Genomic DNA, 20,495 nt, shown 5'->3' with positions numbered 1-20,495 from the left:
AAGCGTGAAGGTTACCAAGAGATTGTCAAGAAGACCTTAAATGAACAAGGCAGGGTGCCCTGAAAGCTGAGCAACACCTGGTCTCGACTGGGTAGGAAGGTTCTTGAGAATGTGAGAGATTAGATTTCCAAAACTAAAGTGGGCGTGAGGGATCCAAATACCATTTTGTAATGTTGAGGACGAAAAAGGGTTACTAAGATAGTCGGAGGAACTCTTATCATAGGGAGGAAATAATGTGGAAACAAAATTTCAAGAATTCACTGCTTCAACAAGTTAGGGGGTAGACTCAAAAAACTCTATGCTAAGATTGTTATTCACTGGCAATTGACACTAAATGGCTACAGTTGAATGGCAATGATGTCTTAATTTGCAGTGGGTGAATGTTGGGCCTCATGATTGATCACAACAGATCTTAAGGGGTATTTGCATCACTTTGTCAAGTAAAGAGAAGTAATTGCTTTGTGAAGTGGCATACAAGGTGATTTTCACTAAAATTGTGAACCGTGTGAATTTAAGTTGAAACTCGCGAGCAACCCCCATGGCAATTTGAGCAAGAACCATGAACCCGTGTAACAACTGAGCTAGAACAGAATTTGCTTTCATACCACATGATGCACCCCAATGGGCAAGAGAAAAATAGTTAATTCAATTTGAGTAAAACTAGTACTTAGGTAGCCCCTTATAGGCTTGAAGTACTTGGAAAATATCAAAATTAAATTTACAATGAGATAAACCAAAATGCTACTTTCCTAAAAACTAATACCTTAAGAATTTAAAGACTATTACCTAACAAAAATAATTCTTTTACATTTAAACATAATTTCACGTATGGTTCGGCATCACCCTCATTTCAAATGCCATGAGAAGCTAAATGCTCTTATCAAATAATATTTGTCAATGGAACTGTTCTCCACTGCCCAAGCAGAACTATTGTCCTCTATGAATGTTCAGTCTATAATACGTCCATAAAACAAAGAGAGTGGTACATAGTGTTGAACTACACTTTCTTAAGTTGCTTCTTCCATTAGAGAGTGCTTTTCCAGGATTGCAACAGTTTCTTTACAGGCACTGCAAATACAACGCAAAGCCCATTAAATAACTTGTTAGCACTATTCAGGCTGAAATGTTGAAAATTCGGCAAAAAGTCAGCGATCCCATAATGTATAAATGTTACTTCAATAGTTAAATAACTGCCAATTTCACAATCAAAACACAATTAGGAATTAAAAGAGAGGAAAAAACTAGCGAGCAATATTCATCATTTGCATAATTATGTTCTTGGTGAGGCCAAGTGAAAGTTACAAAAGTTCCCAAGTAAAGCACATTCTAAGTTTATTTCTAAAAACTTGCCACAAGAATTCAACTCTTGAGAAGAAAAAGCCACCTATCTAGTAGAGAGAGAAAATGAATACCAACAAACATCAATATAAAAAATTCAATCTAAATATCTTTGCTATCAGATTCACATGCAGGACTAAGTTTCAATTTTTAGAATCCCAAAATATAACCAAAGAAAGAAAGTTCCATCGTATCAGGACCCAAAAAGCTCTGTCACATATTTCAAATTATTTGAATATGTGAAAAGTAACAATACAGAAAATACTATATCTGGATTCTTAATATATTATGTAATGACAATGCACATAATGATAAACTACTTATGATTAGAATAAAGAGCATTCTTACAACTTATAAACCAAAATGATAAAGCTATATCTGATTTCAAATTAAGGAGAAAATTCCACCCATGTAAATGATTACCACCCGGGCCTAAGGATCTTGTACTTTCCTAGCTGGGTGAGGTCCACAACCGTTGAACCAGCTTTCCCTGATGGCAGCACACCACCGTCAAAAACGTATGCACATTGTTCCCAAAGGTTCTCAAAATCTTTGGCACAAACACTACTAGGCTGCCCACTTAGGTTTGCACTTGTAAGGGCCAGGGCACTTCTAGAACCACGAGCGATGATTCTAATAAAGTTATTTTCAGGCACCCGGACTCCTATACTATCCAATCCTGGGTTAAGTGACTTCTCAAGAATGCTTGACTCCCCTGCAAAACATCCAAGCTTCCATTTTCAGACCAAACAAAGATTTAAGACTAAAGACTAAAGCAAAAACACTATTGTTCAATAAAACTGTTGAGAAAAAATTCACTCCCATATTTCAACACAGAGCCACCGAATCTTTTCCAACCTTGGATTACCAATTCAAATGTTACAATAAAAAAAGTTGCAGTCCAGATAAAGGTAACCTGGCTTATAGATTAGGTATATACTCTCCCCCTTGCATATATTAGCAGCTTGTAACAGCTGCTAGGAAAGTCATTTTTATTCCAACCGCTTTAGCAGTGTAAAGGTACCAAGACCCCAAAAATCCATCGTGAAATGGCACCATGAAACAGTCACAGCCACAATTCAAAGCCATGCTCTCACATCAATAAAAAACTTCTGGATGAACATGTCAAAACCCTAAATACTACAACTTCCAAGCTTTCACTTAAAAGTCCAAGTGCATCAAATGTCAATGACAAACCTCGTCTGAGCACAACAGTAACAGGTCCTGGGAGGAGAGAGTCGAGCAATCCATGGGGCAAATGGTCTGTAACAGCAAAGCGATTTATGTCCGATACATCCCCAACACATATCGCAAGAGGACTGGTATGTTTGCGCCCTTTGATCTCATAAATCCGGCTAACTGCTCCAAGAGAACTGAAATGGTGCCCTCATGTGTATGAGGACCATGAATCAGCAATATTTTAAAAAGATATGCAAATCAAGATTCAAAAGTACAGGATGATTGCCAAACATTCCACAACTGTTCTATTTGGATGCAATTTTTTCTCAAACACAATGTTGAAAAACTCAATTCAAATAAAGAGAGATTAAATGGTGGCTAAATTCCAGCCTTCTAGAGTCCTCTAAGCCACCAACATCCGCAGAAATTTGAAATGATAATACCAATGGTTTTCTCTTAAAGAACTAGAATAAAAAACATATTCTTTTAGAATATTTTGTAGTATTATGAAAAAAGTAGATTCACACAGAAGGATAACAAAATGCCAAGAGTTATATACATGAAAAACGAAGATAATATTGCAAAATCACTTAAACACAAGATTATGACTTCAAATTACAGAACAAGAATGGAATAAGTTCCACGCCAACCTAGTGAAAATCCCATTATGTACTTAATCACCTTTAACCTGAAAAAAATAAAAGACAATAGATCACCTCCAATATTTAAACTGGAAAAAAGCTTCCTGTGGAGAATGTCGCTACCGTCAACCTTGTAATTCATTTCCGCTAAGCAGGGCTCGATTTCGCAAAATAATGCTAGTACTAACCTCGGGATGAAAGAAAAGATGGGTATACACAAATTTCAAAGTACTGACACCTTACCATAACTCATGTAGAATTAAAATCTGTAACTAAATCTGACATCATACATATATTGTCAGTGACCATTAATGAGACGACTTGAATAACAAATTTCCAATAAGCCTCTATTAGCTATCTAGATATTCTAACCATTTTACACTAACTCCATTATTTACACAACTCACAGAATGTGACGTATCGCTGACTACCCCCTTAAATATCAAAAACCAGTAAGCAGCACCACCTAGAATTTTAGAAACATCCTTGCTAACATCTAGACCTCCCACAACTTCCAAAACAATACATGATAGCTCATCAATTTTTTCCCTGAACTTAAACCAGGCGAGGGAAGTCCAGAAGATTCTCATTGGTATTTGGTACACAGCAATTCTTGAGAATCATGATACCCGGGATATAGGATTCCTATATTTTGTTTGGAAACATATTGTTCCTAGGCATGCAATGTTCACATTTGGTTTTATTCCTGGGAGCAATGATTAAATGACTTTCTATTCCCAAAATATCCTTAAGTTGGACAAGCCCCCCAAAAAAAACAAAAAAACATCTTTACATAATAATTTTAGCACAAAACAAGACAGATGTAATAAAATACTAAAAATAAAAATTTGCCAACTCACTTAAAAGTGAGAACATAGTATCAAAAACAAAAATTAAGATAAGATTATAAATTACCATATAATTCATAGCAAATTCATTAGTACAACAATTTTTAAATAGTAATAATTATAATAAAATATTATGCATTTCATTCATATGTGTGTCATGTTGTTTAACAATGTGGAGGGCTTTTCTTTTTTGACATTCCACATTTTTAAGATCCATATGAGTCAACCTGCAGATAAATGGGTAAATGGAGAGATTCAACAGACTAACAAAGGAGTATTTGCGCCGTTTTGTCACCTCCAATCAAAAGAATTGGGTGCAGTCACTCAACGTGGTTAAATTTTGTTTCAATGCCCCAAAGAGCTCAACAACCAACAAAAATCCTTTTGAGCTTGTAACAAGCCAGCAACTACTATTATCTCACACAGTGGTACAAAGGAAAGAGTCCAAGAGTATGCATCTTCACCAAAGAATGGAGAGACCCAACTTCCATCCCAAAAGTTCTACTTCATTTTAAAATATCCATCCATATGTGCAAAAGGAGAGAGTGAGGGAGAGAGATTTTTAACTTGGGATTGAAAGAGGTTACAAAGAAGTGAGGCATTTTTGGATTTTTAAAATATAAATTGGGCCTTTTGTAACTTTATAATTTTTTGGTGATTCCCCCAAGTTTGGCATCTGAATACCCACCTTTTAAAAAGGAAATAGGAATGCCGGTGTTGAAGAGATTTATGGAAATATGTATCATTTCCGGGAATGAGATGCTGGACTATTAAATGTGAATTAAATGTGGGAATACTTACGAATAAATAAGGATTCCCATCAATCATTAGTTGAATTTGCAAACAAATGACACATTAGGGCTATGAAAAATGGTAGGAAGTAAATAAGGGCACCAGCCAATTCAAAATTCAAGAAATAGATACCACCTTTTCCAACCATGGGGCATCTTGTTGAACTTCTCCACAACAAGGCACCATGATTCTCTGTCAATATACCTTACTTCTTACCTCATCCCACACTATGTTTCAAATAAGAGGAAACAAAATTGCGCCCTTTAACCTGCTAAATTGTGCCCTTTGATCTGCAATGAGCTTGAAGAAATGATTTTAAAAGAACCCAAGTGTGGCCAGGCCATATGCATCACCACAATAAAATTACATTCTTCATTGTTGATGGCCCTAAATATTACGCTATACATCAGTCGCACCAGTAGCAGATCTGGTGCAGTCCTTGCAAACCTAGTACACTGCTCAGCAGATATGGTGAGCTCATGGCTCTCCTCTACTCATCTAGGCAGACGCACATCAGCAGATCTGGTCCACCGTCCACCTATCACCTCTGCCACTATGCGCAGGTGCTCCTCAAGTGAGGTTCTCTCTCTGTTTCTTTTTAAAGATCAAATGAAGTTCGAGAGTTAATAAGAATTTTTAGCACAATGGAGAGGAGGAAGAAGATGTATGTATTAGATTTTGGTTGATTTATACAAAAAGGCGGGGGTTTGGCTTACATATATTATTATGTTTATATATATATATATATTAAATAAGGATAAATGGGACAATCATTCTGGGGATTTGGTATGACAGTCCCATTTATCCTTATCTATATTTGTATGTGTGTATATATAAAATAACACACACACACACACACATACATGCATACGGAGAAGGATAAATATATTGAGGACATATATTATATTTGCTATTGTTCAACTACCTCTTCTTAATAGAAGAACACTATATTCCTCATAGAGTGAAGAATGATTTTGTGAAGACAACATAAGACCTACAGTTCTATTTTCTCCTTTTTTAGCACAAAAACAACATAGACAAGGAATAGAACGTAATCGTGTAAAAATAAAAGCAATAAAAAAAAATTGTTGTTATAGGGTTTCAAAACTAATCGGGTTTATCAGCAGGATGTGATAGGGCCAGAATCGTGTGAATCAATACATTAGGATCAAAATGTTTTGAGTCACAAGGGTAAATTGATATATTTAACAATGGTTCGGTTTTGTTTAGATTTTCTAGTTTGATAAAAATTGATCTGGTGCAGAAGTGATACAAATTGCATTAATCGAATGGCTGAAGTGTGCAATTCTACTCCAAAGCAAACCTGAGCCATGATTTCTGAGCCTGTTTCAAGCCGAGATACAAGTCTAGTGGGCAGAGCCTGAACATGTTAAAGCCCATGTCGTTTGCAGCCCTAGGGATCTAATGTAAATATCCCTCATCTTTATTCAATTATTCAAGGAAATTTGAAGGTATCTTTCAATCATAGTTGCAAGAATTGCCTATCAAGTAGTCATTCTACTATAGAAATACAAACTACATGATTCTCTAATTCTCACTCAGAATCTTAAAAAAAAAAAGAAACCCTGCTTTGTAATGTTACTGATACACAATTTTATAATGAAAGATTTCCTATCAGGTGGTGCTCCAACTCTAGCAGTACAAAATTATGCTCACCACTCAGAATCTTTTTTGAACAAAAAAAAAATGCTCTCATGATTGGAGCATAATTTTATCATGTATAATCTAAAACTAGATTGGAATAAACTCTACTAACCAAGAAACTCAAATTTGTCATTAATAGTTTGAAATATAAGAGAATAAATAAATAAATAAACTAAAAAAAACATTATAATTATTTTTTTTTTGGCATAATAAACTTGCTGAAATTAACATCCTAAAATTTTGGACAAATTTTCAAATAGAGGAAAAAGCTATCATCTAATTATACGACATACCTAGTGATGTAGGACAAGAAGGAAAACCTTTGGAAGATCCTTGCTGGGAAATAATTAAGAAGAGTTGGGTTAAGGAATTGTGGGGTTAAGTTAGTTTATTATGTGTGTTTAGTATTAATTAGTATAGGATTACACGTATTTGGGGGTTTTTTGTAATATTTGTGTAAAGTAGGGGTATATTTGTAATGTTATGTAGTTTTAGGGGTTTATGTGTAATTTCATGTAAAGAGGCTTTCTTATAAATAGTGTGTGAAAGTCATGTTGTAGGAATGATGCAGGGGCAGCATTAAGGTTCTGGAGCCATGAAGAAATTAGAAGAGAAGAAGGAAGGGGAAGGGAGGCGAGAGTAGATACCAGGGGGAAACACACGTTCACTTCAATTCAAATCCATCAACAACTACCTACAACATGACTTTCACAAACTATTTATAAGAAAGCCTCTTTACATGAAATTACACATAAACCCCTAAAACTACATAACATTACAAATATACCCATATTTTACACAAATATTACAAACAACCCCCAAATGCACATAATCATATACTAATTAATACTAAACACACATAATAAACTATTAACTTAACGCCACAATTCCTTAACCCAACTCTTCTTAATTATTTTCCAGCAAGGATCTTCCAAAGGTTTTACTTCTTGTCCTACATCAACTCTCCCCCAGTTAAAAAAAAATCGTCCTCGAATTGTGAAATGTTGGAGAATCAAAAGGGAGAAGCAAACTTGGATTCTTTGAGAGCTAGCGCTTGAGTGATACAAGAAACCACGATCCTTTGGCAGCATCATAGACTTGAATTGAGAGTTAGCATCAATAAGCGCATTGGGAATGACAAACTCAACAATTGGAATGTCTGAAGAACTTTGGACGTCTTCAAATACATTCATTTTATTCCTTGTATTGTCTTCAAGCTGAGTAGCTATAACTGATTCTTTGTCTTGGTTCATTGGCCGAGCCGACTTCAAAATGATTTACTTCCCATTATAGTGAAATACATATGTTTTCTCATGTCCTTGAGTCACACCTAAATCATCCAACCAAGGAAAACCAAGGAGTACATGACCAATCTTCATAGGTAAGATACCACACCAAACATTAGCCAAATATTCACCCATTTGGATGGGAACCAAACATCCTTCATAAACATGTACAATAGAGTTATCAACCCAAGATATCACATAAGGCTTTGGGTGAGGTTCCGGATAAAGCTGCATTTGAGTGACTCCATTTATGGAAATCACATTCATTGGCCATTTTCCATCAATGATGATTTTGCAAACCTTTTCTCCACACTTCAGAAAGGTGTTGAAAAGCTTGAAATTGTGCCCAAAGTTTGGCAAATGGCATTCCTTTTTCCTATAATTTGTCACCATGTTGCTGAATTACGCATATATATATATGCAGCTATATTGCAACCCTTTAACTCAATTTCCCACAAGCCTTACTCCCAATTTCTCAAAAACTATATTTAATCCACCTTGATATTGATTGTCCAGCTGAAATGAAACAAATTCACGAAGAAAACTCACAAATTACGGCAAAAAAAAAAACCTGATTTTTTTATCCTGGCAGTGACAATTTCTTGGGTTTCATGCCAAATTATCGTGCTTGCTTGCAATGTAGAGTCTCTACAATTAAAATATCTCCTTGCAACTCAAAATATGGCAAATAAAATCCAAAATATCGTGGCTACAGGCAATTTCTCAAGAGAAAGGAAATTGCAGAAGACTCTAGGACACTTTCTGACGCGCTTCACCAGCACGTGGGGTGCGTGAGTCACTGGCGGCAAGATTGGAAGGGTTTCAGGGGGGTTTTGTTTTTGTTGGCATGGGTGGTGTTGCAGGATGGTCGCTGGAAAGTCTTGTTTGAGATTTGGGGAGAAAATGCAGAACTGCTTTTCAGTTCAGAAATAGAGAGAGAGAGAGAGAGAGAGAGAGAGAGAGAGAGAGAGAGAGAGAGAGTTAAAAAACTGAAGGAGAGAAAATAAGAAGATGGGAGGTTGGAGGAGTTACTAGACAGAAACTGCCAGAAAATGCCAGAAACTGCCAAGAGACAGCACAGAATTCAGAAATGAGAAAGAGAGTTGAGAGAGTTATAGGAGAGAAGAAGAAGATGGGAGGTTGGAGGAGTTTCTGGACAGAAACTACCAAGAGACAGCCACAGAATTCAGAAATGAGAAAGAGAGTTGAGAGAGTTATGGGAGAGAATTAAAGGGAAGAAGAAGAAGAGAAGGAAGAAGAGAAACAGAGAAGAAGCAAGAGGGCAGAAGGCAGCTGGCCAGCAAATGATTAGGGACAGAGCAGAAGATCAGAACAGAAAACCAGAGAACAAGAAGAGAAGAAAGAAGAAGCAGCAGCAGAGAGAGAGCAGAAGTTACAAAACAAAGGAGAGAAGGAAAGAAGAAGAAGAGGAGGAGAAGAAGCAGCAGTAGGGAAGGAGGAAGAAGTGACAGAACAGAGGAGGTGAAGGAAAGAAGAAGTTGCAGCAGAGGGAGACAGAAGTTGCAGAACAGTGGGGGAAACAAAGAAGAGAAAAAAAAAGGGTGTTGGGGGGGAGAAGATTGAAAAGAAAAATGGGGGGAATTGAAATGGAAGATGTTAGGAACCTGTGAGCATCCAGATCAAAGTGACACCAAGAAATTAACGTGGTTCGGTCAATAACGACCTACGTCCACGGAGCACACACCAAAATTCACTAACTCGCCGGAAAATATTACAATTCTCTCTCTCTCTCTCTCTCTCTCTTCTTCCCTTCTTGCTCTCTCTGAGCTTCTCTGCTCTCTCTCTGTGCTGTTGTTGTTCAGTTTCCACAGCCCTCTTTATATAGGCTTTGGAATTTACATCATAATCAATACAAATCAATCAAATTAATCACAATTGAAAGTTTATAATGAAGAGTTTAATTGAGAATAAAAGCACACATTTTTCTGACTCAGCAACGCGTTGTCTCCTGGCTGTCTTTTGGCTCCATCTCTAACAATCTCCCACTTTGAGACAAAGACACCTCCTCAACCAGAGTATCATGAATAAATGATGTGCTCATAACATATGTCTTCAGACATGAAGACCAACTGAAGTTGAACACAACTTCAACTGCTCTGTAGTCGCCACCTTCCTGTCTACTTGATTTCTGCGGACTAATCTGATGGCTGTCATCTTCACAACTTGTGTAAAAATGCCGGTGTAGTCAATCCCTTCCTTCTACTCAAAGCCTTTGACTACCAACTGAGACTTGTACCTTCTGGAGCCGTCATCCTCCTCTTCAATTTTGTACACCCACTTGTTGTGAAGGCCTTTAGGCAACTTCCACGTTCTGTTGGAGGTGAGGGACTTCATCTCATCTTTTATTGCAAGCTCTCACTTGCTCGTATATGCCACCTGACATGCTTTATCATTGCATTCGGGCTCTTCTCCATCAGTAGGAAGTAAGTAATCAATATACCTTCTGCTTGGTATATGTGACCGAGTAACTCTCCTAAGCTCCGGAGCTGGAATAGGAGATGGTGGTGCGACAATCTGCTCCACTGGTTCCTCCACCTGAGGATTCTCGGTATTCTGCTGATGTGTCCCAACACATTCATGGGTGTTTATCTGAAAACTAACCCTCTTCTATTTCCTGACTATACAATCCTCACACATGTCAACCTACATTGACTGTAGACCACTTAATTTTTCCTTTGAGTGCATCACCCTAAGTCCCTTCTCGCTCATGTGACCAAGTCATTGGTGCCAGATGTTGTTGTCGTCATTTCCTACAACAACTGAAATAGACATGGAGGCATTGGAGGTTAGAAAAAGTGTTCCGCTTTTCTTACCTCGCGCAATCGTTAGTACACCCTTTGAAACTTTCCATTCATTGCCAATGAATTTCGTCATGTATCCCTCATCTACCAGCTCACCAACTGAGATCAAATTCTTTCTCAGGTCTAGAATATACCTGACATCCTTCAGTTTTCATACTGACCCGTTTATACTGATCTTCACAACTCCCTTGCCGGTTACTTCGCAAGGTTGATCGTTGCCAAGGTACACCTTACCAAAATTATCTGGTGTGTACTCCTCTAGGCAATCTCTGCAGCATGTGGCATGAAATGAGGCTCCGGAGTCTAAGACCCAAGACTCCTGCTTGCTCTCCAAAGAGTATATCAACATCTCATCATTCTCAGAAGCAATATTTGCTTCTGTCTTTGCCCTCGTCTCGAAATCTTTCTTCTGACTCCTGCACTGGTTCCTGTAATGACCAGTCTTTCCACAGTTCCAGCACTCAATAACTTTAGTGCTCTGAGAACCTGTGTCCTGAGTACCTCTGGGATTTCCGGATTTAGACCGTCTGGGCATAGATCTGCCACTGTTGTCTGATCGTCCATGCCTGTTTCCTCTGCCTCGATTCTCCATGTTCAAGGCTGAACTCGAATTGGAGCTATGGTTCGGTTGTATTCTTATTTCCTCCGTCAAAATCATGCTGATGACCTCATCGTATACAAGCTTCGATTTTCCTGCGGAGCTACTGATGGCAGTGACGACACCATTCCAATTTTTCAGGCAACTGACTGAGAATCAGTAGAGCCCGAATCTCATTATCAAACGTTATCACGACTGAGGCGAGTTGATCAGACAACTTATTGAAGTTATTTAGATGCCCGCTGAAACTCTCACCTGCAGACATGTTCATCATAAATAGTCTTTTCATGAGATGTACCTTATTTGCGGCTGAAGGCTAGTCATACATATTTGAGAGCGCATCCATCAGAGACTTGGTGGATGTTATATGTTTGATATTGAACGTCACAGATTTCGACAACGTCATTCTAATGGCTCCGAGGGCTTTTCGATCAAGCAACTCCCACTCGTCCTCGTTCATTATGTTGGCTTACCCTTCAACGGTAAGTACAATTCCATCCCAAACAAATAATCATCTATCTGCATCTTCCAAAAACCGAAATTGTTCCCGTTGAACATTTCGATTTTTGAGCTCTTTTCATTCGACATCTCGATTCACTAATCTAGAGATGGAATTAGCTCAAATAGATAGCACAGATGGGTCCAGAACGATCGAAAACCCTAGAAATGGTTCAAGTCGCTCGAAAAACGGACCCAAAACGTCTCCGAAAAGCTTAGTCAAAATTTGATCAAACTTGGTCAAGCTTGCTGACATGGCACTGCTGACATGGCGCTGACCATAGTAGTCAGAGGCGCGAGGCGAGCTGAGGCGCCAAGGGTCTTTGAAGCCGAGGCGCGAGGCGAAGGCACGCGCCTCACGAAGGTGAAGCGCACAATTATTAAAATGGTGTAAAATATCTATTTGGGGTAATTTATATATGAACATATGAATATCTAGTGATATTAGAATTTAAAATGCCAAAACATTCAATAAAAAAATTGGAAATTTAATAAAATTGCCAAGACGAAGCCCAAAAGCATCAACAATTCAACATAGTTCAACATCAAAAGAAAAGAGTACAATAAAAGATTTCAAAATATAAAATCTAAAAATCCTCTTCAATCATCACTCATCACTCATCATCAACTAAGTCGGCGAAGATATCATCATCTTCCTCGTCATCATCAGAACTGTTTTCTCCAACATCTTTTTCCTCTTCTGTCTCCTCTGCACTATCCACTTGATCATCCTCATCTACAAGTTCCAACATTGTGGTCCGACCCCTAGCACTGGTTGCACTACTAGATGAAGCCCTTCTTTGGATCGGGAGTAAAAAACAAGTCTATAGGCCCCTTCTGTTTTGGTTTCTTCAAGTTGGATTGGTATGATCTTTTACTTCCATCACTAGTAAGCACTCTCTTGCCACGAATGTCAATTTCTTGAACTTCATCTTCTTCATCTTCACCGTAATGATCTATATCATCCAAGTTGAGCAATAACTCATTTTCCTCCTTTTCCATATCTTTCTTCAACATATACTCTTTAATCTCCTCACCTACATGAGAAGGGCACTTAGAGCATTCTTTCACATTTCGAAATCCTCCGACAATGTGTTGTTTTGCCCGAAATATTCCTCCCCTTGGGACTTTAGCACAAAAATTGCAAGTCAAATTATTTCTATTTTTTTTATCCTCCAAATGTGCATACTTCCATGCGGGATCTTTCTTTGCCGAGGCCTCACATCCAGAACTAGAATCCATTTAAGATTTTAGACTTGGTATCCCGTATCCTAACTGAAAAAACAATGCATCATATATTTAAAATTTAAGACTTACATAATGCATTTCCAAACAAATTAAAAACAGTAACTAAATTTCAATAAAAAGAATAAATATTATGTATTAGTTATAATTAATAAACTTACATTAATTAAACTTAATATTATAAATTATAAAACAGTAGCTAAATTTCTGTAAAAAAAAATAAATATTATGTTATTAGTTATAATTTATAAGCTTACATTAATTAAACTAAATATTATAAATTAAAAAACAGTAAGCTTACATATAAAGAAGAAGAAGAAAAAGAGCAGTCAGCAGCACGCAGGAAGAAGAAGAAGAAGAAGAAGAGAAGCAGTAGGCAGCAGGACGCAAGCAGCAGCAGCAGCAGAAGAAGAAGGAGAAGAAGAAGAACAGAAGAGAAGCAGCAGGCAGCAGGACGCAAGCAGCAACAGCAGCAGAAGAAGAAGAAGAAGAAGAAGAAGACTTACAAAGGTTCAAAGGCTTAAAGACAATCTCCAGCTGGTTCGAAATGTTGAAGGCGACGTGACGAACTCACGTCGTGCTCGAAGGTAGTCAGACGAACTCACGACTGCTTCGAAGGCAGGCAGACGAACTCGCGAGGGCTCCGGCTGGCTCGAAACAAAGTCGTGCAGGTCGTGCTTCTTCAAAATGTCGAAGATGAACTCACGATCCTGGTCGAAGCTCAAAGACGAAGTCGCGAAGGCTTCCGGCTAGTTCAAAGGCTCGCAAATGAACTCACGAAGGGCTTCGAAGGGTCGAAAGGGGCTAGGGCTCTGTTCGTTTGAGTCGAATGAGGGATACGAGTCTGGCTTGGGCTATTTCTCTACTTTAAATGGCTTAAAAATACACAAGGCGCGCCTCACTGCGCCTCGTCTCGCCTGGGGTTGCCTCATGTAGGTCGCCTCGCCCCACCTGGTATGAGGCGGCAAACTCATCGCCTCACTGCGCCTTGCTCCTAGGCGCGCCTTTTAACTACTATGGCGCTGACGCGTGCACCTTTTGACGTGGCAGAGGTGGGTCCTACTGATGACGTGGCAGGGGTGGGCCCACCTAATGACGTTGCGTTGACGTGGCATGATGGGGCCCATAATGACGTGGCGGGACCTGCTGGCGTGGCCGGTTCTGAAATGGTGGGTCGGATTCGGGTCATGAAGTCGGATCTCAGGTTAACCCCAGGTCTGAGTCACCTGCAGGGTCGGGTCTGGGACTGAACCGGGTCGGGTCGAGGCGGAACAAGCGAAGAAGACTTGTGCAACGCGTGAGGAACTGTTCGCCGGCGCGTTGAGGAGAGGCGTCTTGCTCCGACAAGGCGCGTAGGGGCGCATGTGGCTTCTACAGAACTCCATTCGAGCTTTGGATTGCACCCTTCTCTTCGTCTCGACGAGCTGAATGCGATGGTGACCTCAAAACACAGTTTTGATCTACTGGACAGGGCTCTGAATTTCGAGATCACTTCCAATTTGGCTTTTCTGCTCCAACCGGGCTCTAATACCACTTGTTAGGACCCTGCACTGTTAGTGCAGGTTGACATGTGTGAGGATTGTATAGTCAGGAAACAAAAGAGGGTTAGTTTCCAGATAAACACCCATGAATGTGTTGGGACACATCAGCAGAATATCGAGAATCCTCAGGTAGAGGAACCAGTGGAGCAGATTGTCGCACCACCATCTCCTATTCCAGCTCCGGAGCTTAGGAGACCTACTCGGTCACATATACCAGACAGAAGGTATATTGATTACTTACTTCCTACAAATGGAGGAGAGCCCGAATGCAATGATAAAGCATGTTAGGTGGCAGATACGAGCAAGTGGGAGCTTGCGATGAAAGATTAGATGAAATCTCTCACCTCCAACAGAACGTGGAAGTTGCCCAAAGATCTTCACAACAAGTAGGTGTACAAAATTGAAGAGAAGCATGACGGCTCCAGAAGGTACAAGCCTCAGTTGGTAGTCAAAGGCTTTGAGCAGAAGGAAGGGATTGACTACACCGGCATTTTTACACAAGTTGTGAAGATGACAGCCATCAGATTAGTCCGCAGAAATCGACCAGATAGGAAGGTGGCGACTACAGAGAAGTTGAAGTTGTGTTCAACTTCAGTTGGTCTTCATGTCTGAAGACATATGTTATGAGCACATCATTTATTCATGATACTCTGGTTGAGGAGGTGTCTCTGTCTCCAAGTGGGAGATTGTTAGAGATGAAGCCAAAAGACAGCCAGGAGACAACGCGTTGCTGAGTCAGAAAAACGTGTGCTTTTATTCTCAATTAAACTCTTCATTATAAACTTTCAATTGTGATTAATTTGATTGATTTGTATTGATTATGATGTAAATTCCAAAACCTATATAAAGAGGGCTGTGGAAACTGAACAACAACAGCACAAAGAGAGTGCAGAGAGAGCAGAGAAGCTCAGAGAGAGCAAGATGGGAAGAAGAGAGAGAGAGAGAATTGTAATATTTTCCGGCGAGTTAGTGAATTTTGGTGTGTGCTTCGTGAACGTAGGTCGTTATTGACCGAACCACGTTAATTTCTTGATGTCACTTTGATCTGGATGCTCACAGGTTCATAACAGAAGAAAGATGCAGGGGCAGCATCAAGGGTTAGAAGAGAAGAAGGAAAGGGGAGGGAGGAGAGAGGAGACAACAGAATTCATCAACTACCTACAACGTGACTTTCACACACTATTTATAAGAAAGCCTTTTTACATGAAATTACACAAAAACCCCTAAAACTACATAACATTACAAATATACCCATACTTCACACAAATATTACAAAGAACCCCCAAATACACAATCCTATACTAATTAATACTAAACACACATAATAAACTACTAACTCAACCCCACAATTCCTTAATCCAACTCTTCTTAATTATTTTCCCGTAAGGATCTTCCATAGGTTTTACTTCTTGTCCTACATCACCTAGCCTCCCAACTCTGTAAATAATAATGTAGATTAAATAAATATCTTATAAGTTTTCATCAACAACTGCATGCAAATAGCCTGCATGCTTCACACAAACTCCACCAAACTGTCCAAAGCAAGATTTCCAACTCCCACTTCAAATCCCTGTCAGTATCCAGTATTGAATTGAATCACATCAAGCAAGACCTTCAGGAGTTCTCAGTTCTTACATGCTTAAACAAACCATACATAAAATGAAAAATAAAAGAGGAAAAACGAAAGCATAAACAAACCACACCACCATCACCCACCTAAGAAATAAAATAGATAAAGAAGGAAAAAAACTCTTGAACTCAAGAACCTCCAATTTCAAAATCCAATAAACATTGAATAGAAACCACCAGCAGCATGCATTAAATGCTTAAAGGAATGAAAACAGGCAAAAAAAAAAAAAAAAGCTATAAGCAATTAACAAGTAAACGGTGGAGTGGCATACCAAGCATCACAAGCAAACCCATATAGTGTATCTGTCGGCACTGCAATAACTTTTCCAGCCTTGAGAGCTTCAATTGCATCATTAGCATAAACTTTTAGGGCCGGTCGAACCAGCCCCAGCTTACTTTCTATGCCCAAGTCAAAATTTTCCACATTGCAGGCCATTTTTATGGGGAAATTCCTTCCAAACCTCTGATGCTGGTGCATAAAATGTACAAACCTGAAGTTGGTGACACCTAAAGTCATGTAATTTGATCAAAGTGTGATCTTCTTATGCTCCCAAGAGTTATTTGGGAAAAGAGGTGATGCCATAAAGTCAAATTCTCAAATTAAAAACAAATGTACAAATGAAGACTGAAGAACGATTCCTTGACAACCATAGGGGGAGGAGATCACCTGAGAGGAAAGGAGGGTAACAAGCCTTGATGAGAGGCAATATCTCAAGGACCTTTGCTGGAAGATTCATATTTTTCAAGTTGCATGCATTTGTATTCAGATGAAAATATGTCAGTCATAAATACTTGACTGGTATCAAGTCTCGACCGTTTGAGACCACTGCTTCAGTTTCCAGAAAGCAGAATAAAATCACCGAGGAAATGTACTGCTAGAACTGGGAAACTGCCCTCAGCTTCTTGCACTGAAAGGGCACAAACCAAGCTCCCACAAGGAGGGCTGAGAGGGAGAGAGAACAGACAGAAGAGTTAGGAACCTAAAAAACTTCTCGTTAGTCTGAGATTTTAAGTGAAACAACAGCTTGTCGCAGGCACATTAAGTTTCCAACTTTCCATTCATACAACTCATTGCCTATCATTGCCACTGCATAGCAAAGGTTTTCGTGTAAAACATATACAACTATTATTTGCTTGTTTATGACTTCTTCAATTAATTTTGCAGACTAATTTTGAGTAGAAGACTAGTGATCACTGTTGAAAATAATAATAAGAATTATAAAATTGCAACCATCATGCCTATCATGTGAAAATACTTTTTCATGAATAATTGCAGTCTTTATTCATTCATTGCCAAGAAAAAGGGCTTATAAAATGTATTAACACTTGAAGGAGAAGGCTGGGCTGCTAGGTGTGTAGATGGGACTTGAGTGTAAAAGAACTAAAAATCTAAAAGTCGTTAAGTGTAAACCTAAATTTATTCCATTTGATGCAAGCATGCACCACATCAACCAACTTAAAAGGCCCCAATCATTAACATGCATACCTCAAGTACAACTAGCAATGCAAAACTTCCATAAAAATTGTTGAATAATCGGGTAAATTGGAAAACTTACAATTATAGGCTTCCCCCTCTATTTATAATATATGGCAAAAACATGACGATGTCCATATTACCCTTACTAGCTCATGCTTACTAACACAACAATAACACACAACAGTAACACTGAATAAGTCCAGTAACTGGTAATACTCCCCCTCAAGCTGAGAATAGATATCATATGCTCTTAGCTTGTTACAAATGGATATAACCCAAGCATCCCAAGGCTTTAGTGAATAAATCAGTGAGTTGGAATTCGGACTTCAATGAGTTGTTGTAAATTTGTAATGAGTTTCTTCACAAGTTCCTCCCAAACAAAGTGATAATCAACTTCAATGTGTTTCGTCCATTCATGGAAGACTAAATTGGAGGCAACATGAGCAGCAACTTGATTATCAGTTTATCACACATCAATTCCAAAGGCCAAGAATGTGAAAAACTATGTTCTTTTAACATGTTCTTTATCCAAATAAGCTTACATGCAGTGTGGACCATGGTCAGATATTCTGACTCAACACTCAACCAAGCTATCACAATGTGTTTCTTACTTTTGCAAGATACTAAGCTACCACCAACAAAAACACAAAACCTAGTTGTGGATCTTAAGGTGACCCAACCCAATCTGCATCTGTATAACCCTAAACATAAGTGTGATCTCAATCCCGCTATGATATAAATCTCCAGATCTCCTAGGTGCAACTTTGAGGTATCTCAATATCAAGGTCTTAAATTTCGATTTCAACTCAAATTTCAAAGCTCCAAAAGTACATAAATTTTGATTTCGATTTGAAAAGATAACGGAAATCAGTAGTAAAACATGGAATTTTTTGTGAAACTTTAGAAATAGTTAGCAAACCTAATAATGTAAGTTCTAGGACTAATATAATACAAGTTAAATACATTTATGTCGTGTATGAGGTGGAAAAGTTGTAATATAGTATGTGTACCAACATATTTGTAAGATAATGTACAGTAAACATATTCAGCTAATACAAATGAAATTCATAAATCATTTAAATATTATTTATTATACAAATAATGATAATTTAGACATAAATGGTTAAATAAAATGTTGTTGTAAGTTTATTTTTTCATATAATTTCAAAAGCATTTGTAATAATATTTTTTTCAATAAAAATAAATAAAATAAATTAAGAGAGAAATTTCACTTCACTCCTAATCCTCTTATTTGAATTTCAAGGAAATTTCATTGTATATTTAAAATTTTAACAAGTTTTGCTGAAATTTCAAGATTATGATAAATTTCAGGATGATTCGTTGAGATTTCGATGGAAATTATGCAATACAGAAATCGACTGCCATTTCGATTTCGAGGGTGACGGAAACCCAAATTTTGACAAAAATTTCGTGGAAATTTAAGACCATGCTCAAGATATGGCAAAAATTTCACTTCATCCCAGTGATTTTTTCTCAAAGAATCAAAAATTGGCTCACTTCACTCATTGTAAAATATATATTGGGACTGAGTAACTGTAAGATAATTCAACTTTCAAACAAGTTTTCAATATCTTCCACGGTCAAAACAACAAATCACCTACATCTAGCACTAACTTGGTGTTAGGATCTAGAGGTGTATTGACAGGTTTGGATCCAAACAGCCCTGTCTCATCTAAAAGGTATAGAACATACTTCCTCTATAAAAACAAGGTCCCCATATGAGATCTAAATACTTCTATGCCCAAAAAAGCATTTTAATAGCCCTAAACCCTTGCTCTGAAATTTAGTTTGTAGAAAATGCTTTAGGCACTAGATATCTCCATCATCATCACCTATAATCACATTATCACAATATCATCCATATAGACAATTTGTAGAATTCTACTAGAAGCACGACAAAATAAAAAGTGATTTACCATGGATAGACCAAACTCAAGTTCTAAAGTACTAAATCGACCAAACCATGCTCTAGGAGACTGCTTCAATCCATACAAGGATTTCTTGAGCTGACACACTAATGGTGACTCCCCCTAAACTTCATATAGACCACCTCCTAAAGATCACCATGTAGGAGTTCACTTTGGTGCTTCAGATGACATACCGTTACACTCTTGTGAGAGAGTTTCTGCTTTTGAAGGGGCAAGGAAGCAATATGGATCCATATCAAGGTCTAAGGAGGAGAAGTTCAAGGAGGATTGGTTTGTATCCTTGGAAGTTGTAGTAATGAGGATGGTTGAGGGCTAATAAGTTTGAGCAATGTCCTTGGGTGTGGCAATTACATTAAGGAATTAGATATCCCAATGTGATTCTCAAAGGAAAATGAATATCAATTTTCATATTTGAGTTTGAAAAAGGACTTGTGTTCAAGAATGTCTTCTACAAGGGTCCTAAGGTGAGAATTGGCTTCAGGTCTCAAAGACAAGTATGCGTGTGCCTAAAAGGGATGGGCCGCAAGACATTGGTTGTTCCAAGAATTCTTACTTAGGGATTCTGGGAATTTTAGCAGCAAACAGATCTACACTTTAATCAACAAGGACATTGGTAAGATGGAGTGGGGAAAGATATCATGGTGTTACATCCTTGGATCCTTATCACATATCAAATGGCTTGTTGGGCAACCTTGGATGGGAACGATGTTCATGTCGGATGAGTTGTGGAAGGAATTTATATTAACATGGATTCGATTAAAGAGATTTCATAAGACGATTTATAAATATCACTATGATGTTGCAGTGGATCCAAATAATTATCATTGTTGCATTCTTGGGTTGTGATGTATGATCATTAGACCCATGATTGGTTACTTACACATGAACGGAATGTGGTGGAAAAGACTTTACTTTTGGGAAACACTATATGAGTTGCCTACCTCCCCCAGTATCCTCTTGGGTACTAACTGAGCAACCTAAGGAGTC

General features: G+C 38.2%; 1 protein-coding gene across 4 annotated transcripts in view; it reads right to left on the bottom strand.

The window, feature by feature from the left end:
- Nucleotides 1-624: 624 nt before the first annotated feature.
- Nucleotides 625-20,495, bottom strand: part of LOC131148989 (uncharacterized) — a 36,827-nt gene continuing 16,956 nt past the window's right edge. For 2 of the 4 annotated variants that reach the window (XM_058098996.1, XM_058098994.1), the window contains exons 2-6: nt 16,750-17,025; nt 16,355-16,589; nt 2,536-2,711; nt 1,762-2,053; nt 625-1,068 (exon numbers count right to left, since the gene is read on the bottom strand). In XM_058098996.1, the coding sequence (XP_057954979.1) occupies nt 1,008-1,068; nt 1,762-2,053; nt 2,536-2,711; nt 16,355-16,589; nt 16,750-16,819 (834 nt within the window). In that variant the 5' untranslated portion in view covers nt 16,820-17,025 and the 3' untranslated portion in view covers nt 625-1,007. The remainder of the gene's footprint in view (nt 1,069-1,761; nt 2,054-2,535; nt 2,712-16,354; nt 16,590-16,749; nt 17,026-20,495) is intronic. The other 2 variants (XM_058098997.1, XM_058098998.1) reach the window with 2 other exon arrangements.

This window comes from Malania oleifera, chromosome 2 (assembly GCF_029873635.1).
Source record: "Malania oleifera isolate guangnan ecotype guangnan chromosome 2, ASM2987363v1, whole genome shotgun sequence".
NCBI lineage: Eukaryota > Viridiplantae > Streptophyta > Magnoliopsida > Santalales > Ximeniaceae > Malania > Malania oleifera.
This window is presented reverse-complemented; position numbering and strand designations above follow the sequence as displayed.